The following is a 25,762-nucleotide window of genomic DNA, read 5'->3' as shown; positions in this document are numbered from 1 at the left end:
ATTTCAGCCGTTCTAAAGGCAACTATTTACTCATACCAGCTTCATTTTTCTTGTCCCTGTATGCTAGGAATATGGCCTAACACTTCTACCAGCTCCATTAGAAAACAAAACCCCCCTTCAATTTAGAAAATAAAACTGAAGTCTTTTAAATAATTCCCCATTAATCAACTTACCAATATCAATATTTTCTCTTCCCAGAGACACTAATGATAAGAAAAGGATTTCTCTGTATAAACTCCTATAAAAAGAAAGAAATTTTCTGAAGTGGTCAATAACAACAAATAGCAAACAAAACGTGCAGATGGAGATTTTGGTTTGGTGTTTTTTAAAAATATTTATTTATTATGTATACAATATTCTGTCTACATGTATGCCTGCAGGCCAGAAGAGAGCACCAGACCTCGTTACAGATGGTTGTGAGCCACCGTGTGGTTGCTGGAAATTGAACTCAGCACATTTGGAAGAGAAGGCAATGCTCACCATCTCTCCAGCCCTTGGTGATTTGTGACTAGAGTTTCACTATAGCCCAGGGTGTCCTGAACTCACTTTGCAGTGGAGACTGGCCTCAAATTTCAAAGTGCTGAGATTACAGATACAAACCAGCACATCTGGCAGTATACAGTGAAAACATATCAATTCCATACTTGGTTAGCAGCTCTGTAATTCCTGCTTTCACGTAACACCTCGAGTATGTGTGGCATCTTTGAGGAAGCTGGTTGAAGGGTATGCTAAACTCTGTATGTAAAAAATATCCTATGAGCCATTAACTCCAATTTTAAACTTTTAAAAAGAGTTAATGGGGGTTGGGAGGTGTGGCTCAAACACACAGCACTGGCTGAACATGCACAAGACTCCCTGGGTTTGAACACCAGTACCATTGCTCTAGGGCTGTGGCCAAGTGGTACTGTGTTTGCCCAGCATACATGAGAGCCAAAGTCTAACCCTTACCTAGCATGACAAACATTAAATAAATGAGGTGGACCTGCGAGATGAATTTTTTATCATGGTGGAACAAGCACTGTGAGTTCAAGGTCAACCTGGTCTACATACTGAGTTCCAGGCAAGTCAAGATTATATAGGGACTTACATCCAAAAAAATGAGAGGATGCTGGGGTATTCATAGCGTTTGATATAATTATGCACCCCTCCCCTTTTTACAAAGCTTCCACAACAAAATGCACTTAGTCAAGATGTGAATGTGTACAGATCCCAATAACAAGGATGAGGAAAGTAGTTCCACACTTTCCTAAACTGATCCTATTTCTAATCTCATAGTATCCAACAAGAAAAAAATTGTGAGGTCATCACAGGATGGCACAAAAAGTTTAAAAATTCACTGCGTCTGTGCCCCGAGTGCTGGGATTAAAGGTGTGCATCAAACATTTCCAATGAAGAGGAGAAACATTTCCAAAATATACCATACACCTTCATCGAGGACTTACCTTGCTAAGATTTAACCTATTCTTTGACTGACTCACTGTCAGACATGAATGCATATATTTGAATATACTCATTTCTTTTACAATTACACACCATAAAATGTTAAATTGAGTGGCATCAAGAAAAAGAAACTGCCGGGCGGTGGTGGCGCACGCCTTTAATCCCAGCACTCAGGAAGCAGAGGCAGGCGGATCTTTGTGAGTTCGAGACCAGCCTAGTCTACAAGAGCTAGTTCCAGGACAGGCTCCAAAATCACAGAGAAACCCTGTCTCGAAAAAACAAAAAAAAAAAAAAAAAAAAAAAGAAAAGAAAAAGATACTGAGATCATTACCTTTGTCTTTTCACATCCGGCTTCATTTGCTGGGAAAGCAGATTGATGGGCTTCAGAACATCATTCTGCTGAATACTCTGCCTGATAGTCTCAACTAAAGCGCTGGCTGCCTGCTGCTCCTCTGATGGTTTCTTCTCAGAATCTAAAGAACAAGACATGGAGAGCAGGTTTCCCAAGCAGTAACAAGGTTTCCAGAGCTATGTCATCTTGAGGTCTTCAAAATCACCTCCTTTTTGCCAGTAAAAGCATGTGATAACAATGTGCTTACTAAAACATGTAACCCTCTTCCCTTTTCTCAAACTTAAAGCTTCTTCCCTGGGGCTGGCGTATGCTCCACTATATTCCAGAAACTAGTAGGGAAGGAACAACCTTTATTGACTGTGAGTACACCAGAAGGGAACCGGAAGAGAAAAAAATAAAAATCAGAGGCTGGGCAGTGGTGGTACACACCTTTAATCACAGCACTCTGGAGGCAAAGTCTGGTAGATCTCTGAGTTTAAGACCAGCCTGGTCTACATACAGAGTGAGTTCCAGGACAGCCAGGACTACACGGAGAAAATCTGTCTCAAAAAATCAAAAGGAAACTCCAAGCTGGGCGGTGGTGGTGCATGCCTTTAATCCCAGCACTTAGGAGACAGAGGCAGGCAGATCTCTGTGAGTTCAAGGCCAGTCTGTAGTCTATGAAGATTGTTCCAGCACAGCCAGAATTATAGAATTATTACACAGAGTAACCCTGTCTCGAAAAACAAAAACAAAACAAAACAAAACAAAACAAAAAAAAAAGGAAAAAGAAGCTCTGTATCCCTCCAAGATCCAGGAACATTAGTGCTGGTACCACTCTCCAGGCTCAAGCAAGCACCTACCCGGGATAAATGGTTTGTCCAGCAAATGGAACCCTCCATCTTATAAGTTTTCTAGAATGTTCCAATGAAAGGTATATCTGCTCTGTCTCTTTTGTACAACCAGGGCACATGTCCATTCCATTCTTACTGGCAATCTCCATTCTTTCCATGGCTAGCCCTGCTCATAGTGATATATATATATATACCTTTTTTTTTTTTCTCCTAGCAACTTGCCTTCTCTGCTTCCTCAAGAAACAGATTCCTGAGGTCTTCAGGACGGCAGTTAGCCAAATGCTTCTTCAGCCATAACTCCCATTGAGTATGAGCCCACAGATTCTCAATTCCCCCTCCCTATGTTGTCCCATACCAACCGGAAGTAGCCCATATATCCAAGAAAGTCGGGATGTTTAGCTGGAATCTCCAGTCCCACTCTAAACCCTGCCCTTGCAGAAAGACCTCAACTACAGGGTATTTAAGCTGCCCCCTCCTCTAGACCTGCTTCCTTCCCCTGCCTCACCTCCGGGGGACTGGAAAGGTCACACAGGAATGCTTTGCCCAATAAACCTAGTCTTTTTAATTTGGCTTGACCTGGCTTACTGCATAGGTAGAGAAATCTATTATTGGGGCTACAGAAAACCTGTTATCTAGCCTTGACTGACCTGAACTCACAGAAATCCACCTATTGAGTGTTGGGATTTAAGGAATATTGCTACCAAGCCCAACCCTGTTGTGTCTTAGATTCTCTTTTACTTACTCAAGTTCCTCCATGAGACATATAGAGGTTCTCCTGGTTCCTGATGAAGGTTGATATTATCCCATAACAGTTGTATATACACAAGTTTGCTGTCCTGGGACAAAGATGATAGAGGAAGCTAAAAGAGATTAATAAAATTAGTTTCTCAAATTTTTACCAGTAATAAAATCTAATGAGTTTTCTTTTTAACTGTAGACCCAAAATTCTGAGCAAAAGCTTTAATTTTTATTAATACCTGATGATAAACTGCCTTATTATTTTCTGGCATATAAGTTTAGTTTTTCTGACATTATAAATGGTACAAAGGCATAGAAGTTAGCCATCATTACAACGACGTCTAGTAAAACACAGTATGAGAGTGTCTATAACTTTACAAGGTAACTTCTTTCAATCACTACCTGCTAAACAAGTCAAACTAAAATTTATAATGTTTAAGAAAGACTGCTATGTGCCAAGTGTGTTTGGGGCCTGGTATCTCCCAATGTGTAGTATCATGAAAGTATGTATAAAATGCAGCTCCCTGTCAACGGTGATCCCAATAAGGGCTTTAGGAGGCAGGTCCTGGAGGTGGCCTGAGTGTGATCACTAGTGAGGCATTTACTTTACATAAATTACATAACTTCCCTGTTAACAAATTCTCTGAAAGTTATGGATGAGACTTTTCAAACAAGACAGCTGTGCATATTCCAGGAGAGACGGTGACACCTGATGATTAAAGCTTCTGTCTAGACAACTGTGCAGCTAGACAGAGAAACCTGAGTCCAGGCCGTATAGATATACACATGGGAACACTAGGTACAGCTCCAGGAGCTCTAAAAGAGAAGATAATCTCTTGGATATCAATTTTCTCTTCACTGCTGGCTGGGATGTGACTGATAGCCTGAACACAGAAGTCAGTCATCCTGAAGCATAAAGTCTTAAAAATGGAGATCCTATACAGCTTAAAACACACACACACACACACACACACACACACACACACACACACACACACAACGAAACCAGAAGGCTCAGATCCCAACACTGTACCATCCCATCTTGCCTTATCTTACTCATTTAAACTACATTATGCAGTCCAAGTATATAGAAGGTGGTACCTCACCTGCACACCTTCATTACAATGTTCAGATGTGAGGATAAGTCCTGGCAAGTTGCTAGGAAGGTCCAAACGTCTGAAATACCAAACCAGGTTCCAGAAAATGATTGGATGTTGATTGATGAAAGAGGATGTATGAATGACCTGATCACCTTCATTTTCTAGCAAAGATTCAAGTTCCTTCCGAAGTACTAGAGGACTCAAATAGGGCACAGACACAGGAGGAGGATTGGGCCTTTTTCCTAGATGGTCCTTTAAAAATATATAAAAAGTGGACATTATTTTAATTCTGGATGTTTGCCAGTACTCTGCAATGAGATTATCTTTTCTATGCTGTTTAAATTGTATTTCAGGATGATTACTATCTGTAGCAAGATATGCTAATGAACAAAAGCAAACAATGTCACTAGATTATGCTTAAGCTAAATCATTACCAGAAAAAATTAATAATCAACATCAGTAAACTCTTTAAATAAATATAACAAAATAGTTTTGCTTTGGTTTTTCAAGATAGGGTTTCTCTGTGTAGCCCTGGCTGTCTTAGAACTAGCTTTGTAGACTAGGCTGGCCTCAAACTCAGAGATCTGCCTGCCTCTGTCTTCCAAGATTGGGATTCAAGGCATGCACCACTTCCCTGCAAATGTCTTATTTATTTATTTTTATTTTATGTGCACATTTGTCTGTGTGAAGGTATACTGGAATTACAGACATTTGTGAGCTATCATGTGGATGCTGAGAATTGAACTCAGGACCTCTGGAAGAGCAGCCAGTGCTCTTACCTGCTGAGCATCTCTCCAGCACCAAAAAAGACTTTAAAGACTTAAAAAAACAAAACAAAACTGTGACAGTTATTGTTGTGACTATGACAACTCTAAAAGATGGGATAATTGGTTTTTTTCTTTGTTATCTAGGAGTGGTGGCTGACAAAGACAGAAGTATTGCTTTAAGTTTGAGGCCAATGCAATCAATATATTGAACTCAGGGTCAGGTTGGGCTATATAATGAAAAGTTGTTTAAAAAAAAAAATCCAGGGGGCTGGAGAGGTGGCTCAGCGGTTAAGAGCATTGCCTGCTCTTCCAGAGGTCCTGAGTTCAATTCCCAGCAACCACATGGTGGCTCACAACCATCTGTAATGAGGTCTGGTGCCCTCTTCTGGCCTGTAGGAATACACGCAGACAGAATATTGTATACATAATAAATAAATAAATATTTAAAAAAAAAAAAAAAAAAAAAAAAATCCAGCATGAACCCCACAACTTCAAGATGGCTATTCCAAACACTGAGAAGTAAGTTCACTGAGATGTTAGACTGGATCTGGTTAATTTTGGTGTCTGATATTTTTTATTTCCAAGTTTTTAAAATAAAGTTAATTTAAGAAAAATATTAAAACCAAACAAAACATACCCTTCAGCTAACCAAGCTTCTAGACTGTAAAGCTCCAGACTGTGAGAACCCCTAGTAGTTAAGACAAAGGGTATAGCAGTTTGGGTTTTGTTGTTGTTGTTGTTGTTTTTGTTGTCTGTTTGGTTTTTTTTTTTTTCCAAGACAGCATTTCTCTGTAGTTTTGGAGTCTGTCTTGGAAATAGCTCTTATAGACCAGGCTGGCCTTGAACTCTCAGAGATCCACCTTTTGAGTGCTAGGATTAAAGGCCTGCGTCACCACCATCTGGCTTTTCAGCTGTTTTTTAAAAATGATTTATTTATTTTTATTTGACGTGCATTGGTGTTTTGCCTGCAGGTATGTTTGTCTGTGTGAGGGTTTTGGATCCCCTGGAGGTAGAGTTACAGGCAGTTCTGAGCTGCCGTGTGGGTGCTATTAATTGAACCCAGGTCCTCTGAAAAAACAGCCTGAGCCATCTCTTCAGTCCCCAATGGATCTAGTTTTATCAACAAATTATGAGAAGAAAAAAAGGAGTCTACAATTTAAAAACTAAGGTTTACCAACCAATTGAAAGGCATAAACTTTACTTCACCCTGATGCCTAAAATCACACTCTACCCCCTCCCCCCCATTTGACCCTACTATACCGACGGAAAGTCAGAACAAAGACTGCTGACTACCTGGTTTGGGGTATGATAATAACATTGTGATTATGTCTGTTAAAATCATTTACAGATATTTGCTGAAATAATCACACATAGCATAATGTTGTTTGAAACTGCCTTCAAAATAATCTGGGCATAGAAAAGTGAATGAAGACGTGGTGTAGGAGGGTCTTCTTTCTATGTGTTGCTTTCATTGGTTGAATAAAGAAAACTGCCTTGGCCTTTGATAGGGCAGCCCTTAGATGGGCGGAGAATACAGAACAGAATTCTGGGAGGAAGAAGGCAGTGTGGCAGATGCCATGGCTCTCCTCTCTGAGACGGACGCTGGTTAGACTCTTGCTGGTAAGCCACAGTCAAGTGACAATACACATTAATGGAGATGGGTTAAACTAATATGTGAGAGTTAGCCAATAAGAGGTTAGAACTAATGGGCCAGGCAGCAATTAATACAGATCTCCGTGTGATTATTTCGGGCATAAGCTAGCTGGGTGGCGGGGATGCAGCCTGCCGCTCCTCGTTAAAACAAAGACGTGCATGGAAGAATGGTCGCCAGCTGGAAACAGGACTTACTAAGCGGAGCTGGGTATGGTAGTATTCACACCACCACACTGTTGAAACCTTGTACATTTAAAAAAAACTTGCATATTAAAAAAATAGCTGAAGCTAGGTATGGTAGCACATGCCTGTAATCCCAGAATTTGGGAGATAGAAGCATGAGGATACCCACAAGTTTGAAGGCCACCTCACCTCATAGTGACTAGGGCAGTTGGAGCTACAAAACAAGACTATGTCTCAAAAAGTCAACGTGCACACATATACGCAAGTAATTTTAAGTTTTAAAAGTTTTTGGTTCTTTATGGACCTTTTGGGACAAGATGACCTTGAACCTGCCATCTCTTGAATACAAGTATGCAGCATCATACCTGGCAAAGGTTTATGTTCCTATGTGTGTATGTGTGCACATAGAGACCAAAGTTTGACACTAGGTATTTCCCTCAATCACTCTCTACCTTATTTGTGAGACAAAGTCTCTCACAGGCCCAGGGATCGTCCTGCCTCCATCTACAGGGTGTTTGGATTACTAGGCATGTACCATCATACCTGGCTTTTCCCATCGGTGAGTACAGGAGATCTAAACTCAAGTTCTCACGCTTGTGCAGCAGCACTTGAATGGCTGAGCCATCATCTCCCCAGCAAGCCAGCCTTGAACTCCCTGTGTAGCTTACCTTAATCTGTCTCAGTCTCTTGAATGCTGGAAATACAGGTGTGAGACACCAAAAAAATTGTACCTATCACTTTTCACGTGATATCATGAAATTATGGAGTGTTCCTTAATTACAAGAGTATACAGTATGATTACAATGATACATACCACATCTTCTTGCAGACTATTTGGAAGACTAACTGTTGAAATACCATGAAATGGTCGCTGGGAGAAGTCAATATTTTGCAAAGGACCTCCAACGCTATGACTTCGAGTCAAAGACACATTTCGCTTAGATAAACTATTAGGCACAGATGAAATTTTCACACTTTGGACATCAACACTGGTTTTCTTTATTTCATCACTTAAAAAAAATGAAGCAATGCAGTTAAGTCATGAAAAACAACTGAAATTTAGAGAGGAACAGTATTTTCTACAGTGAATTTAAATGTCCTGAATCACCTGAGAATTGGTATCAGTTAAGAATGAAATGTGGGGCTGGAGCGATGGCTCAGCAGTTAAGAGCACTGGCTGCTCTTCCAGATGTCCTGAGTTCAATTCTCAGCAACCATAAGGTAACTCACAGCCATCTACAGTGGTGTCTTATGCAGATAGAGCACTCATATACATAAATAAATATTAAAAAAGAATTAAATGGGAAGCTGGGGGTGTGGCTCAGTGGTAGAGCACTTGCCAGCCATATGAGCACTGTCATTCATTTCTACCATGCCTCTCCCCATACAACAAATAAACATCTCCCAAGCATTTCAAAAGCTGGTCAGATAATTAACTGGAGAGGAGTGAAGAGGACATGATATAAGTTTAAAAAAAATAAGGTGCCTATTCGGTGCTTTATTCAAACATCATCTCATCTTTATTAAACAAAATCTCAAATAAGTACTCATCAATGTATGCAAATACAAGCTTGCTGAGAGGCATTTAATTTATACCAGGCCACGATCTGAGAACAGAGACAGGATCTGACTTACATTGGCAAGGGGCAGGGATAGGACAGGGTCTCACTGATGAGCACAGATTGGCCTTGAACTTGAAATCTCCCTCCCTCAGCAGCTAGCTGTGCATCTCCAAGCCCAGCCAGACTGTCTTTAATACAGACTGTTTACAGGAATACCTCATTTCCTACAGTGAACTCTGTGCACCCTGTGGTACCTTGATTCGACTGTATAGCTTGCTTCTTCTATTATGGTCTGGCTGTGTTTTGAGAAATCCATAAAGCTGATCAAGTCAGGTTCTGCTGAACTGGACACAGGTTTGTGCTCTGAGGGCTCATTTGCTGATGGAATGCTGCCACTTTGCAAACTGTCACCAGATGTACTTGGTTTCAGGAAAAAGCTAAATAAGGAACACAAAAGAAAGAAGAGGAAGAAAGAAAGAAAGAAAGAAAGAAAGAAAGAAAGAAAGAAAGAAAGAAAGAAAGAAAAAGCCTTTAAAAATCCCTTTTTCCATAAATGATTTATACACCTAATTTTTGAATGTGGTAAATATTTCAATATTTTTCTGTTGGTTTATGGAACTTTGAACTGTTTTTGAATAATGACAATTGAAAGATCTTCACTGAACTGTAAAAAAAGAAAATCCTTGAGCCTAGGTTAGCTCAGTGAGTAAACAGGCTTGCTATGCAAAGACTGAGGCCCTGAGTTGGATCCCTGAATCCTAAAGTGGAAGGAGAGAACCAACTCCAGAGGATGCTGGCCTGCGATCTCCACACACACACTTCTTTCCGCACATATAAAACATACGCCCATACCCACAATACTTATTTTTTAAAGCAGGGCCTTATTATGTAGCCCTAGCTGGTCTGGAACAGTATGTAGACCAGGCTGGCCTTCAACTCCAAATCACAGTCATCTTCCAGCTTCTGCCTCCCAAATACTAGAATAAATGTGTGTGTGATCAATTCTTTTTTTTTTTCCCAGTCCTTAAGTCTTCAAATGATCTTACTTAGAATTATTGCTTTATAATAAAATAGCCACTAGCTGGAAATCCACAGGGATCTGTTCCCTACTCAGACACACACTCTCCACTCCTCCCACTTTTCCATCCTAAGATCTTCAAAGGAGAGGAATACTGTGCTGGCTTCCAACACATGAAAGCAAACAATGAAAAAAGAAAACAAAATATTTCCTAAGTTAAATACATATAAAATAAGCAAGTATAAAAAAATCTGTTTAAATACAAATTTAGTAGAGGCATGCTAGCATAAGCATTTAATCTGAGAAAGTGGAGGCTGAGCCAGGGAGATCTGAGTTCAAGTTCAACTTGTGCTACCTGGATCTGACTTTAAAAACTCCCAAACCAGGGGACTGGAGAGACGGCTCAGAGGTTAAGAGCACTGGCTGCTCTTCCAGAGGTCCTGAGTTCAACTCCCAGGAACCACATGGTGGCTTATTATAGATGGCATAACCATCTATAATAAGATCTGCATACATGTATACAGATCTCTGTATTCACAATAAATTATATATATAAAACAAACAAACTTCCAAACCAAACCTAGGATGGTTGGCAGAAGCAAGCAGGCAGGCAGGCTTGAAGGCTGGCTCCAGTAGCATTATGTTTCATGCTGACCCTGTGGGGCAAGGTGCTACACACTTCTAATACCAGGAGCTAATCTATGTTCATTTTTGTTTTTGTTTTTTATTTTCGAGACAGGGTTTCTCTGTAGCTTTTGGTTCCTGTCCTGGAACTAGCTCTTCTAGACCAGGCTGGCCTCGAATTCACATAGATCTGCCTGCCTCTGCCTCTTCTGAGTGTTGGGATTAAAGGCGTGCACCTGGCTTATGTTCATCTTTAATTGCTCACAATACCCCTTTTATAGACCTCCATATCTGTCCTTATTTTCATCTTCTCTTTCCTTCTTTCTCTGGTTAGGGACTTGGTGATGGTAATGCCATGCAAAGAATATTATTATCTGAGGTAATACTGTTTTACTCTAGGTAAGGATTTGATTTCCACTAATGTAAACATTTATTCTTCAAATGATATATTTTAAATTTGCCCACTTTACTGTATGTAATGCCAAACTGTAGTTAATGATATTCACATTTAAATTAAGAAGTACATTAACATCTTCACCTTGTTATTCGATTCAAAATATTTTAACTTTACTTATTATTAATGTGTTTATGAATGTGATGTGTGATCTTGGAGATCAAAGCTAGATCATCAGATGTGAAACATGAAGGTCATTGTGCTCACAAATAAACACTATGGGTACTAGAAACGTCAAATACACAGGTTTTGTCCCTTCAGAGAGAAATATAACCTGTTTCCATCCAGAAGGCTGGGAGTAGATGTAGTCAACAGTCTGGTGACCTCTGTGTTATTTGCCAGGCCATACCAGATTAAGACCCTTAGAGTAAGCTTGTCAATCTATAGAACCCATCTTTATCGAATATGTCACATGTACTTTACACAGAGTTTGAATATACTCATGTCTTAAGCTTTATTGTATACACAGGACTGAGTTATTTATCACCAGGAAAAATTTCAACAAATCATGTTTTGCTTATATATACCTAAAAAAAAAACCTACTTTGGGGTAGAGTCCCAAAGTCTGACTCAACATTGGCTACTTAGAACTCTGCAGGCTATAGTGGTCACAGAGACACCTACACTTGGGGCTTCAAAAGCATTAGTCGCCCAGGCTTTCCAGATGCAAAAAAACAGTGTGGAGAAAATATAAACATGATAGCTCTTTGTACAAGTGGCTTTCAATGCTTGCAAAACCCTTCTAAGTCCATTCCTTAGTATTTGATTCCAAAGAGACAAGCCCTATTGAACTAGGCAGGCTTGGGCAACAGCACTCTGAGTAGCAAGGCAGTATTGAGGAATAAGCAGCATCGTACTTAGTGTAGAAGCTGGCCAGTAGGCATAGTACAACAGCAGACATCAAGGAATATCCAGGAAAAGTCGGGGGAGTAACTACTCTCAACCTGACTAAATCCAAGTTTTCACTGATCAGGGTCTCAGAAAGTATCCCTTTTAGTTTATGTGGGAAGATGGTCAGGGTCTGGACAACAAGAATGCTGAAGGAGAGGATGCTGATAAAGCTACCTCCAACAGTCCTACTGAGATGAAGCCAAGATGCAACTTCATCACTTTAGTTTTGGGGGTTTACTTCACTCGTTGACAATTTCCACATTCATCCTGCCAACATCTGAAGTCCCTGGCAAGGGATGCTATCTATATTCACTCTCAGGCCAGCACCATGGGATCCAACACCCTCTTTAGCCTTGAGTACACATGTGCACACAGACACAACTTAAAAAAAAAAAACCACAAAGCAAAGTAACAACACTAAAAGCTGTAAAGAAAAATCATTAGTTAATAGCTACAGGCAGAAACATCAGAATAACAAATTTGTCACCAGCACCCCTAAAAGTTAGGAAATCAAGGAAAAATATATTCCAAACCTTGGAAGTAAATACTTGTCAACCAAGAGTTCTTTTCCCTGCCCTAAACCAACCAACCAAACAATAAAGCCAACAACAACATGGAGAAGTAAGAACATTTCAAGACGGAGCTGGCTCAGTGGTTAAGAGCACTGGATGCTCTTCCAGAAGATCCAGGTTTGATTCCCAGCATCCATATGGTGGCTTGACAACCATAACTCCAGTTCCAAAGGATCCAGCATTGGAGGGCACCAGGCACACATGTATGCACAGACATATATACAACCAAAACATTCATATACATAAAAATTAATTAATTAAAAAAGAGAGTATCACAAGACAAACACAAGTCAAGGCAATTCATGACAATTAAGCCAGCACTGCAGAAAATTCTTAAGGTAGTGAAGGAAGACAGTTTCACACACAAGAATACAGGATAGAACACACTCCATGAATGCAACAGAACAGAAGAGAACAGGAAAGAAATCAATCATGTCCAACATAGCAAACCAGTGAACATCCAACACTAACAGAAGTGGAAGAATTACCAAGTGACCAGCCAACCAGAACAACAAACGTAACCATAAAGAGCATCAAGCCCTTCTCAAATATAACCTTGAGTGCAAATGGCCATAAGTCATCAATTAAAAGACACAGACTAACAGACTGAGTAAAAACCATGATCCAGAGCCAGCGAGATGCCTCAGTGGGAAAAAATGCTAGCTGTACAGGTCTAAACAATCTGAGTCTGATTTCAGAAACCCACATAAAGAGGTATGTGTAACCCTACTCTAAGGCAGGATGGGAGGTGAAGGTAGGAGGAATCGCCCAGAAGTCAGCTAGCCTGGAGTACTCAATTAAGCAGCAGAAACAACCTCAACAAGGTAGACGGTAACAACAAACTCCTTCCTATAAGATGTCCTGTGACCTCGATATGTGCACCATGGCATACATGTACCCATACTCATACACATATAATATTAAAAACACAATTAATAAATAAAAAGTAAAGAAAAGAGGACCTTTGCCAGGCCAATGAGGATATTATGTCAGAAGTACGATCCAGTATCATGCCTGAAGATAATAGGAAAAGTAGAGAGGAAACACTTTTTTTAAACTCGGGATTAAACAAACATCATCATCATCAACAACAAAACAGACTCTAAGGGAGCTAAGAATGCAGCTCAGAGCACATGCTAATATCATGTGCATGAATGCCTGGGTTAAATTCACAACAATCAAAACAATATAAACAACAAATATATAAATAAAATATTAAGGCCATTGATTAGGTCCGCATACTTCTTAATTACTTACCAATTCAATTGATTACAAACTGATTAGCCCATTTCTTAAGTTTACAAAGCTAGGCAGGGCCTCATGCATGCTAGGCCAAGCGACCCACCACTGAGTCATACCCCAGCCTCTTAATTAGTGGTATTTCTATTACCTAGAATTTGTTCATCTCCCTATACCAGACAGAGGCAACAAGATGTGTTAAAGACTTAATTTAAGTCACCAAGGCATAAGTTTGTGTAGCTATATGCACATGTGTATATAAGAGTGTAGTAGATGCAGGATGTGGAAGCCAGAGGTCAACGTTCCATGTCCACTTCAATCACTCGCCATACCTGTATTCTCTCTCTCTCGCTCTCTCCCCCCCTTCCTTTTCTTTTTTTTTCACAGTATCTCTCGCTGAACCTGGAGCTCACTGATTTGGTGAGGTTCACTGGCCAGTGAGTTTCTGGGACCTACCTGTCTCTACCTCCCCAGTGCTGGGATTTCAGATGGGTGCTCAGCTTTTCCCTGGGTGCTAGGAATCATGTTTGCTCAGGAAGCACTTTCAAAACCAAGTCACAAACATTAGTATTGAATCATCTATAAGCAGAGTCTAATTTCAAGAATCTACTCCTGGTAACCACACGTTAAATAAATCAGAAAAGCAGCCCAGAGAAACAAGATGTGCTTGGATCCAGCTGTGAATGCTTTACCCTTGCCCAAAGAGCCATGGCTTCAGGGCACTTACCACCTGAGGGAGCTCACACAATACTAACCTGGCAGAGCCTCTTAGGTCTTTAAATTCTACATTGAGAAGAGGCAAGAAGTTGCTTTTACAGAATGGGCAGGTTGTATTCAAATTTGAATCATCTGCAGTCCATCCAGCCATTATTTCTTCATCATAAACCAGAGCTCCACAAGCTCTACACTGTGAGCAACTTGACATCAAAACCTAAAGGGAAAATAGAACACTGAGAGTCTCTATGGTGGAAATGAACCTGAATGGTCCACTCTACTGAAATAAAATGAAATTTTTATTCTATTGGTTTCAACTGGAGCTAACAGCTTTTGTATATTAAGGACAAAGCTACCAGTTTATTGCCTCAAAGGTCTCAAGCAGTCATATGAGTATCCACATGGATCCCACTGAATCCTGTCAAGTGCTCGCATGAGATAAGGATATGTCTAGTCACTTTACCACAGGTACAGTGAGTGCAGAATCTTTACCTCCATCGCACAGTTTTGATAGATGCTGGACATACTGGTATTCTGCGAAGAACCATGGTCTGATTTTTCAAAGTCCTGCCCTTTGATGTTTCTTGAAAATGGGATTTCACCTAAATAGAACACATAATGTGGAAGAATGTTCTTGATGCTTTGGAAATATATACTGAAGTATTAAGGAGGGCAGTACCATGAAATCTGGTATTTACAGACGGTTCACTATATAAATGTGTGTGAATATAAACATGGATAAAATTAATAAAAGTTGATTACATCTAGGTTGAAGATATACAATTGCTTATTATATAATTCTCTCAACTTTTCCAAATGACAACTTAGATGATTAAAGGTATATACCTATAAAGCCAGTACGTGGAGAGGGGAATTATGGGTGCAAGCCTGTGCTATGTGATGAGGTTCTGTCTCAAAGAATCAGAAAAAAGGAGAACAGTTGTTTTTAATTAAAAAGGTAAAAATTTTCCCTCTCTTAAAATTGCAATTGTATTCCTTAAAATCCAGCCGGGTGATGGTGGTGCACACCTTTAATCCCAGCACTCGGGAGACAGAGGCAGGCTGATCTCTGTGAGTTCGAGACCAGCCTGGTCTACAGAGCTAGTTCCAGGACAGGCTCCAAAGCCACAGAGAAACCCTGTCTCGAAAAACAAAAAAACAAACAAACAAAAAATCCTTCAATCACTGATTTACCCACAGAACTAGTTAAAGAAATACATATTTGATGTGGGAGTGTCATATATCAATCTGTTGATTTCATTGGTTAAGTAATAAACAAACTGCTTGGGCTCATAGCTTAGAACATAGGTGGGTGGAGTAAACAGAACAGAACGCTGGGAGGAAGAGGAAGTGAGCTCAGAGACGCCATGCTCCCCTCTCCTGGGAAGATGTGAGAGCTCTGCTCTCTGAGAGACACGCAATGAAGCTCCGACCCAGGATGGATGTAGGCTAGAATCTTCCCGGTAAGACAGGTGCTCACAGATTATTAGAGATGGGTTGATCGGGATATCAGAATTAGCCAGTAAGGGCTAGAGCTAAAGGGCCAAGCAGTGTTTAAATGAAACAATTTGTGTGTTGTTATTTCGGGCATAAGCTAGCCGGTGGCGGGAGCTGGGTGGCAGAATGCAGCCCCACAGCTCCCACTACACATATTTCCAAGACCCCATTTCATAAATTCAGTCATAAAGGCTTTAGCTAAAGGCGGAGGAGAGGGAAAGAGAGGGGGAGATATTCCCTGACTGATTCGGTAGACAATACAATGGTAACAGTACTTAGATATATAAAATCAGAGTAGAATGGATATGTGTGGGGATGAAGGGTTATAGGCATTTAAATTAAAACTGAATTCGAGTGGTAGAACTGCTGCCCAGTATGCAGAGGCCCTGATTCAATCTTCAGCACCACAAATAAGCAAAAGCAAGCAAAAGACCAGACACGAAGGACACTTTTCCCCATACCTGTTGGACACTGCAGTTTCCCAACATCTCCACTGCTGCTACTACTGCCGAGGCTTGTGTTGCTCTGGGTAAGTTCACTGGGAACCAGCCCTGAGATACTTGTATTAGGCGATACATTCTCTCCCAGTATATGATCTTCTAAGCCGGCTGGGAAACTATAATCTTTATTAGTTTCTTCCTTTAAAAAGAATAAAACCCCACATACATAAATATCTTCTGCAATGGAAATATACTTGCTTTTACTCCTTTTAGAATCAAACTTCACATCTTAAAGCAAATAACCTCTATGGTTTTTTTTTTTTCTCAAAACTTTAAAGTTTTCTCACTGACTTTTTTTTTTTAAAGATTTATTTATTAATTATGTATACAGTGTTCTGCCTGTGTGCATACCTGTACTCCAGAAGAGGGCACCAGATCTCATTACAGATGGTTGTGAGCCACCATGTGGTTGCTGGGAATTGAACTCAGGACCTCTGGAAGAACAGTCAGTGTTCTTAACCGCTGAGCCATCTCTCCAGCCCTCTCACTGACTTTTGAAACTTACATAGTTTAAGATATTTTAAAAAAATGACCTACCCCAAATGGGGTGTCCAAAAACTGTCCCCTCACCAAGTGTCATACTTCAAAAAAGACTCGGTTATACTCTAGGTGAACTAATTATTCACTTATGTCCTATAATCTAATGAGTAAATCTCTAGCGCTGTGAGTCTACCTAGAATCTACACTAACAGAGTCCGAGTCTAAATGACCATGTAAAAATCTTTTCTACCTTTAATCCCAGCACTCGGAAGGCAGAGGCAGGCGGATCTCTGTGAGTTCGAGACCAGCCTGGTCTACAAGAGCTAGTTCCCGGACAGGCTCCAAAACCACAGAGAAACCCTGTCTCGAAAAACCAAAAAAAAAAAAAAAAAAATTCTTATCTAAATAATTTTGGAGAACATTTCAGAAATAAAATGGTTCATTCTGTTCTTTCTCATAATGCTCAGCTAACACCCGCCCCCCACCTCCAAAACACACACACACACACACCCCGAAGGATAAACCAAGGGCTAGCTCTATGTTCTAGGTTGGCACTCTAGCAAGTCAGCCAGGTTAACACCCTTTTAAAGTTATTGGGTGTTGTGTGGACTGATCTTGTGAAGTTCTCCAAAAACAAAGGCTGAAAATGAAGCTAGATGCTTTAATGCTAAGCTTGCACGTACAAAGGCTCTGGCACCACACAGACAAAAAGGAGTTTGTTGTCCTAATCCTGTAGTTTTTATTCAGTTAGCACTTTTCCTAGATGCTTTCCCTTAATAAGCCTTCTTTGTCCAGTTCCTTTCCTTGCTTCTTTCTTTGTTACTGCCTAGAGCTTTAGCAACCTGGAATTATCTTTAAGTACTCAAGTATCATACAATTCTGTGTACATGAAGGAGAAACTACAGCTTTTTTTTCTATAAGTAGTTTTTTTTTCTATTTCCATTTTTACAAAAAGAAAATCTAACGATTAAGTTTATCCACAACAATGTTTTAAGGACAATCATGCTGTACGAAATCTATGGAATAAGCTACAGGGTGATTTCATGTATATTTACATGTAAAAGCCATGTAAAGATGAAAGTGCCCACTGAAAGTGGGGTGGTAAATACAAGCAAAAGTAACACTGAAGAGGTTGAGGCAGGAGGAGAATAATTCTGGAGTCTGCCTGGCCTGTACAGTGATGCTCCCAACTCCAAAACCCAAAGAGAAACTAAGTAAAATGTTATGCAAATATAACAATGATGCTATTATAATTTCAAACACTATAAGTGCTTTCAAAAGTTTTAATTTAGGGGCTGGAGAGATGGCTCAGAGGTTAAGAGCATTGCCTGCTCTTCCAAAGGTCCTGAGTTCAATTCCCAGCAACCACATGGTGGCTCACAACCACCTGTAATGGGGTCTGGTGCCCTTTTCTGGCCTGCAGGCATACACATAGACAGAATATTGTATACACAACAAATAAATAAATATTTAAAAAATAATAAATGTGGCAATCAGAAAATGGTATAAGATCCTCCGGAACTGAAGTTACAGACAGCTGTGAGCTACCATGTGGTACCAGGAATTGAATCCAGGTTCTCTGGAAGAGCAGCCAGTACTCTTCATCATTGAGCCACCTCTCCAACCTCCCATTTCCCCTTTTTAAGACAGGATCTCATGTAGTTCAGACTGGTCTCAAGAAACTACATATCCAAAGATGATCCTGAGCTCCTGATCTTCATGCCTCTATCTTCCAAGTGCTGAGATTATAGGTAAGTGCCAACATGTCTGGCAATTCTGACATTGTATTTTTACATCATTAATTGTCTTAAGTCACTTATAAAACAACATGTATAAAGTTTTAAGATATAAAAATACTGTTAGCAGAAATCTCTAGATTATACAAACACAAATTTGTACATTAAGTAAAGGCACTACAAGCATTCCTACATCAGACTATGCAGTAGTATATTCTTACCTCATCGTCTGAGTAGCTGTAGGCAGATGCAACAGCCACCCACATCTTACTGGCTACTGTTGCTGCTTGTTTCATACTAGATTTTAGGACATCTATTTTGGGCCCTGAGAGTATATTGTCCAACTTTAGACCTGATAAAGAATTTACTACAGAACCCAGAGAGCTATTTGGTGAAGAACGCACTAACGCTGATAAAGAAGTAGACCGGTCTTTGTAAGTACGGTAAGGAGTTTGTGGCTTGAAACGCCCAGTCAACGTCTTAGACCTGGACACTGCAGAGGAGCTTTTCTCAAAGTCTGAACTGTCTTGGGCTGGTGGACCACGGTCTAAAGGTAGACTCGATCTCCTTTCTAAACGGTGAGCAAATGAAGCAGGGGAGCCAGGCTCTTGGTTTCCCTCTCCATGCAATTCCATACTAGAAGATTTACTACCCAGAGGACTTTTTAGGTTCATGTAACTTTCAATTTCATCAGCCAAATTACGTGAAATTACTGGAGAAAACTTCTCTTCAGAATCAGAAGTTTTTTCTACACATTCTGTGGCTAAAAGAGACAAAGGATCTAGTCCAGTTTCAACACCTTTCCTCTCAATGGTTTTTCCAACAGCATATGAGCTACTTCTCTTATTCACGGTATCTTTGGATCCCGCTTTCCTGTCTCTGGACTGGCTGCTATTACTCTCATTCTGCAGACTGTCACATGTAACCTTTGCTGTAGTCTCTGCAGCAGTATCATCAACCACAGATTCCAGGAGTTCTTGGCTTTCCTCCAACATCTCCAGCACAGGAGATGCTTTGTGCTCAAAATCCCAAGTGCCCTCCGACATGCGAGTCCTCGTATCAGTTGGATGACAATTAACATTGTCAAAGCTATGAGTTCTTGAGACATGAAGTGGAGAAGTCTTAGGACATGTCAGTGCTGCTGTGAGGATCTTGGCATCTGCTCCCATCATGACAGCCATTTCACTTGAATTCAGATCCAAACTGCTCTTCTTAAGCAGCATCCCTGCCCGACTTTCAGAACTAAAGCTACAGCTCCTCTCTGGGAAATGCTTCTGTCTTTTTTCTCCTCTATCACCGTTCTTCTTAAAGTTAGTAACCTCACCAAAGACGGCATCTTCAACTGGAGCTTGAGCAGAAAATAGCACATTTGATGTACTACCTAAAGGGGGCAGTAATACAGTAAAGTGAAATATCAGTATTTTCTAAAGTAACAAATAGAATGATTATTGTTCTGATTATGCCCAGAGTAAAGCTGCAGAGAACCTGGAAGGTGTTAAGCAGCAGCATCTCCCGTGGGGTCTAGCAGTTAGGATGCCTGGTTTCATTGAGAAGCTATGAAAAGGTGTGCAGGAAAAGTACACCCAAACCTATCCAAGCCTGACTCTCACAGGTAACCCTCCTCTATGTACAGACATATCTGTGAAAACATGCAGTCTATGCTGGATATACCTGCACTGCTCACCCTTATCAACAAACATACGCCCCTGCTTCTTAAAGAGTCAATTTAGGAAAAATATTCTGAGTTAAATAGCAGACTCCAAAAGAAATAATCTATTGTAATTTAACTTTCATATATCCAAGTCAGCAAATACTTGCCAGGAAGCTTGGGATATAGCTGAGTGGTAGAACATTGACTCAGCATAAAAAAAGGATTGGGCTTAATAACACGCATGTGTTCATACGCACACACATGCACACACACAGGGGTAGGGGGGTTTATTCTATACAAAACAAGTTTGTAATTATGGAGAAATCGCATATTTGTTACAGCCAAAGCATTACCATATCAAAGTAAAAAGAACTGCTTTAAAGTTAAAAATCAGAAATTCTAAGAAGGCTAGTCAAATCCTGAGTGAATTTTATATTTAATTCTTCAACAAATGTGAATGCCTACTACTTATTAACTATATGAGGTGCTGAAAACAATGGCAAACAAAAGAGACTGAGTCATTAGAGCAGATAAACAAAAACATGCCAGAAGTTTGAAAAACCAATGATTGCTTTATGAAAGCAAATGGTCCTTTTTTTTTTTTTTTTTTTTTTGGTGCCAGGTAGTGGTGATGCACACTTTACTCCCAGCACTTGAGAGGCAGAGGCAGGTGAATCTCTCTGAGTTCGAGGCCAGCCTGCTCTACAGAGCGAGTTCTGGACAGGCTCCAAAAAGCTACAGAGAAATCCTGTCTCAAAAAACCAAAAAACAAAGACAACAAAAGCTGGGCAGTGGTGGCACATGCCTTTAATCCCAGCACTCAGAAGCCTGAGGCAGGTGGATCTCTGTGAATTTGAAGCCAGCCTGGTCTACAAGAGCTAGTTCCAAAACAGGCTCCAAAGCTACAGAGAAACTCTGTCTCAAATAACCTCCCCCACCCCAAATAAAGCAAAAAAGTTTTTAGGTTCATTTTGTGTCTTTGAGTGTTTCGCTTAAATTTTACTCTTTCAAACTGGCTTTATTAACTATCAATTGTGAACTGTTTCTTTTTAAAATAATTTATACTAAATTGTTCTTTAAAAAATTAAAAAAAAAATAACATGTTGATTAGTTAGCCACAAGCACTGAGAAAAGTTTCAAAAGGTTTTAGGGGAATTAAAGTAACCTGCTACACTAAAATTATACTGCTTTGACGCCTTTCTCAATACATGAGGAACAGGTCTTCACAATTATTTAGGCTCTCTAGTCTTACAATAACCTGTTATGCCATGTTTGGTTGATATCCCTGGAAGGCCAACTTTTTTTTCTTTAAGGGAAACTGATAAGGAGTGGATTGGGGAAGTGGGGAGATGCAAAGGAAGGGAGAATGAGGAGTGGAGGGAAGGAAACTACAGTTGGGATGTAATGTGTAAGAATAAAAAATGTATTCAGGCTCTCATTGTAGTTCCACAGCTTATTAGCACAGTTTATTTTCATTTTATTTTTTTTTATTTTATTTTTTTTTTTTTTAATTTTTCGAGACAGGGTTTCTCTGTGGTTTTGGAGCCTGTCCTGGAACTAGCTCTGTAGACCAGGCTGGTCTCGAACTCACAGAGATCCGCCTGCCTCTGCCTCCCAAGTGCTGGGATTAAAGGCGTGCGCCACCACCGCCCGGCTTATTTTCATTTTAAAATGAAACTGATACAGTATCAAAAGTCCCATTACCACCTCTTCCTTTCTTTACGGAATAGATCTTATAAGAACAAGATACAGCATATCAAGTCAGGCATGGTAGTTAGTCCATGCTTGAAATTACTGTGGCAAAGGATGAAAGCTAAAGGATCACTGCCAGGACAACGCCAGCCTGGGCTCTGTATCAAGACTCTGCCTCTGCCTCAATCTCTTTATTTATTTACCTGTTTATTTACTTATACCAAGATTCTGCCTCAATCCCATTCATTCATTCATTTATTCGAGACAGGGTCTCTGTGTAGTCCTAGCTATGTTGGAACTCACTATGTAGACCAAACTGGCCTCAAATTAAGAGCTCTGCCTGCCACTGCCTCCCCAGTGCTGGAGTGTGTTCACATTACTGCCTCTGTTCTTGACAAGCACAGGAGACTTTATAGCAATCCCATTATCTATAACGAAAAAGAATGACCAAAAAGACCAGGCAGTACAGCAAGAAAAGCACACTGAGTTAACAAACATACTTCATACCTATCCTTCAAAGTTAAAACAGGAGACAACTAAAACACACCAAGGCTCAATTCCCCTATATAACATTTTCATATAACTTACATATTTTCTCATATCTACTTTAAATTATCACTCCATATTACTTTTGTTCATGTGTGCCACCATGCAAGGCTCTCAACTGTTCCTTTGAGTCACAGATTTTAACTTTAATTTTAGCCCACTTATAGAATTCAGGCTCATTAATGGCTTCCTAGTGTGCCCATTATAATAAACAAGCAAAATTAGTATCATTAAAGACACTGTAGCTGAGCATGGTGGAGAAACTCATCTTGACTGCAAGGTGAGACTCTGTCTCCCAAGTGGTGGAGGTCACTTTCTACTTACCATTACTACTTGTCCTGATGTTGGTGTCAAATAACCCAGATGGAACTTTCACAATACTGCTGCCCCATGCAGGAGGCTCAGTAGGACTCTGAGCTTCTGGACTAGGCTGTGATTGTTTTGAGACAATGTCAGACACATCACACGCCTCTGGAAAAAAAATATTTCAATGTTACCATGCCTACTCTGACAATAATTATCAGAAACCAGAGATTTTTATAAATGGATGTAGTCTCTCTTCAAGTAGGATGAAGACATCACTATTCTTCACTGACTTACTCTATCTGGCTTATTTTATGCCATAAATACTAAGAGTACTGACCGACTGTTTACTCAATAATAGGGACTTGAACATTTCTAAGTAAATCAAGTAAGCCCTTGACTTCTCTTTCTTCCGTTGTCAAGTAGCTTATTTATAACGCTGGAGCACAAAATAACTGCTACAGCTGGATGCAGTGGCACATGGCTTTAATCCCAGCACTTGAGAGGCTGAGGCAGGTCGATCTCTGTGAGTTCAAGGCCAGCCTGGTCTATAAAGTGAGTTCTAGGAAAGCCAGGGCTGTTACACAGAGAAACTCTGTCTGGGGTGGGGAGGTAGCAGGGATGCGGAATTCAAAGGAACCCATGGCCTGAGAATGCAAAGGGTTTGCCTTCTAAGACTGGGGATAACCCTCAGTTCCAGAGTTGGGAGGGAAAAGAACAGGAAGCGTCAGTTTTGACAGCTCAGAAGTTTGGTCTTATTGTTTGCTGGGCATAGTGACTGGCATATGCATGTTGTCCCAGCACTCTGAAGACAGACGAAGGAGAAACAGCAGCTCAAGATTAAAATAGGACAAAATTTAGTCCTAGTTTTGCCAAAAATTACCCAATAGATAGCACTTTTTGCAAAATTAAGGATGATCTACAAACTTTCTGAAGTCTGCTAAAATCTAAACCTTAGAGATTATCAAAGTCTACTTTAGGAAGTAGGTCTTAAGTTCTTAATTACTGCTGAAATTATCAAGTATGATAAAACAATCTGAGCGTGCTTCTACACAAAGCTCACAAGCATCAGCACGTGCCTTCGATGTGCAGCTCTGTGGCAGCCAGTTCTTGTGGCACATGCTCTTCGGGTGCATGAACCTCTGCATCTTCCTTTACTAGCTCATCCTTGGACCCATAGCCTTGGTCAGACTGACCGCCTGTTTAAAAGATGTTTAAAAGACAGCTATAAACAGAAAATGGCACAAATCTATACAATTAAACTCAACAGAAAAAAATAAATAAATAAAATAAAAATAACTCTCACAAGACACATTTCAAAAATAATGATAAACAATGCTGAGAAGAGCAGGACATACTGAAGACAGTTCTACAGTTGAAAGTACCAGACCTTCTCTTCCTCACCTAAAAATTAAAAGCAATTTGGACAAGCAGTTTAACTCTCTTATGAAGAGGGTCTATAGCATATTGTCTTCTTTATTTTATTTATTTACTTTTTGGTAAGATAAAAAAAAAAAAACTGAGCTACTTTTGCAAAAGAAATTTAGAAAAGGCAATAAAATTTTTACTTTAAGAAAACAATAAAAGTTTATCTACAAAGGGTAGAGAAAAACAGATTTTTTTTAACAAAGAGAAAACTTCCTAAAGTATGGTTTCCTGAGCTGATTTTATTTTTAATACATTTCTACATATTTAAAAAGTTGAGTCAACAAAATTGGGGGGCTCTAAAAGCGATGCAAATAAAAACTGATACAGCCAACTAATACTATACCTGAAATAACATAAACGTACTATATGGGTCAAAAGAAGGGTAATCTACATAACTTTCGAACTGAAGGTTTTAAAATTACATATCTTTTAACATGCATTGGGGGTGGTGCATATGTGGGGATCAGGACAACAATTCGGAAGTTGATTCTTTTTGCCATATGGTCCCAAAGATTGAACTCAGGTCATAAGACTTAGCAGCAAGTATCTCTTTACCGAGTGTGTCACCTTGCCATTCCCTGTATTGAACTTTGTGTCTTTTGACAGTGTCTCCTATAGCCCATGTTAGCCTCAAATTCCATATGTAGCTGAGCCTTGCCTTGAACTCCTGATCCTTCTGCTGCCATCTGGCCTACAGGTGTCACCTGTACCTAACTTCAAATTTAGCCTTTAAAAACTATACTTGAAGGGGGCTGGAGAGATGGCTCAGCAGTTAAGAGCATTGTCTGCTCTTCCAAAGGTCCTGAGTTCAAATCCCAGCAACCACATGGTGGCTCACAACCATCTGTAATGAGGTCTGGTGCCCTCTTCTGGCCTTCAGGCATACACACAGAAAGAATATTGTATACATAATAAATAAATAAATATATTTAAAAAAAGATTTAAAAAAAACTATACTTGGAGTCCATTCACATTCTAAATATGGAAAGCCAAGTAGGTCTGTTTCCTACCAGTGTGTGTGTGTGGGGGGGGGGGGGGGTAGAGTGAATGTGAAAAATCATTTGATATTTTAAAATCTATTCTTTGACAACTTCATACTTGTGAACAATGTATCTTTATCACACCCAACCCAACCTCTCCCCCATCCTCGAAGCTGCTTTATGAATGCTATAGGACTGAGCAAACAACTAGATGTAATGAATCAGGAAACAAGGATTTCAGCATGGGAGAACATAGGTTTTCTGTGTGTGATACTTGGAGCTAAATTCAGAGCACAGTGTATGCAAAGCAAACACTCGACCACTACCAGCCCCCACCAATTAAAAAAGAAAGAAAAGAAATAACCGAAGGTTAAAAAAAATCCTGTGGCACTGATTTGGAATCAGAGACATTTGAAAACATCTGCATGTGATGTTTGCAGTCCTGGGCTGGACAGTCTGAAAGCAGTGCCACAACACCTGGTGCAGCAGCAAGCACAACGAGATCCGGACTTGAACTAACACAACTTGGGGGTTGCTGGGGCAAGGGAGAGAAGAATAATTCCTGAGCTGAGCAAGGGAGGTACAAAAATGAGACAGAGGGTTTGTTGCCCCAGAAGGAACTATAACACACACCTAATAGGCATAATAACCAAATCTAAAGGAACACCCACTGAGCCAACCCTGAGGTGATCTGAGAATGGGTAATACAGCAATCAATAAACCCAGGCTGATGATAAGAAAAAAAGAGAACAGACTGTCCTGAAAATATTAGAATGCCATCTTCTAAACACAGGAGTAAAATCACCAAG

The 25,762-nt window shown here is 40.1% G+C and overlaps 1 protein-coding gene across 4 annotated transcripts in view; it reads right to left on the bottom strand.

Annotated features, from left to right (window-relative positions):
- Positions 1 to 25,762, bottom strand: part of Dennd4c (DENN domain containing 4C) — a 98,654-nt gene that overhangs the window by 2,230 nt on the left and 70,662 nt on the right. For all 4 annotated transcript variants that reach the window (XM_075945740.1, XM_075945739.1, XM_075945741.1 and 1 more), the window contains 12 exons: positions 23,625 to 23,744; positions 22,567 to 22,713; positions 18,575 to 19,734; positions 16,099 to 16,276; positions 14,633 to 14,742; positions 14,182 to 14,357; positions 8,883 to 9,065; positions 7,881 to 8,076; positions 4,470 to 4,715; positions 3,368 to 3,485; positions 1,772 to 1,913; positions 174 to 238 (listed from right to left, as the gene is read on the bottom strand). In XM_075945740.1, coding sequence (XP_075801855.1) covers positions 174 to 238; positions 1,772 to 1,913; positions 3,368 to 3,485; positions 4,470 to 4,715; positions 7,881 to 8,076; positions 8,883 to 9,065; positions 14,182 to 14,357; positions 14,633 to 14,742; positions 16,099 to 16,276; positions 18,575 to 19,734; positions 22,567 to 22,713; positions 23,625 to 23,744 — 2,841 coding nt within the window. The remainder of the gene's footprint in view (positions 1 to 173; positions 239 to 1,771; positions 1,914 to 3,367; positions 3,486 to 4,469; positions 4,716 to 7,880; positions 8,077 to 8,882; positions 9,066 to 14,181; positions 14,358 to 14,632; positions 14,743 to 16,098; positions 16,277 to 18,574; positions 19,735 to 22,566; positions 22,714 to 23,624; positions 23,745 to 25,762) is intronic.

Source organism: Microtus pennsylvanicus, chromosome 13, assembly GCF_037038515.1.
Source record: "Microtus pennsylvanicus isolate mMicPen1 chromosome 13, mMicPen1.hap1, whole genome shotgun sequence".
Classification (NCBI taxonomy): domain Eukaryota; kingdom Metazoa; phylum Chordata; class Mammalia; order Rodentia; family Cricetidae; genus Microtus; species Microtus pennsylvanicus.
This window is presented reverse-complemented; position numbering and strand designations above follow the sequence as displayed.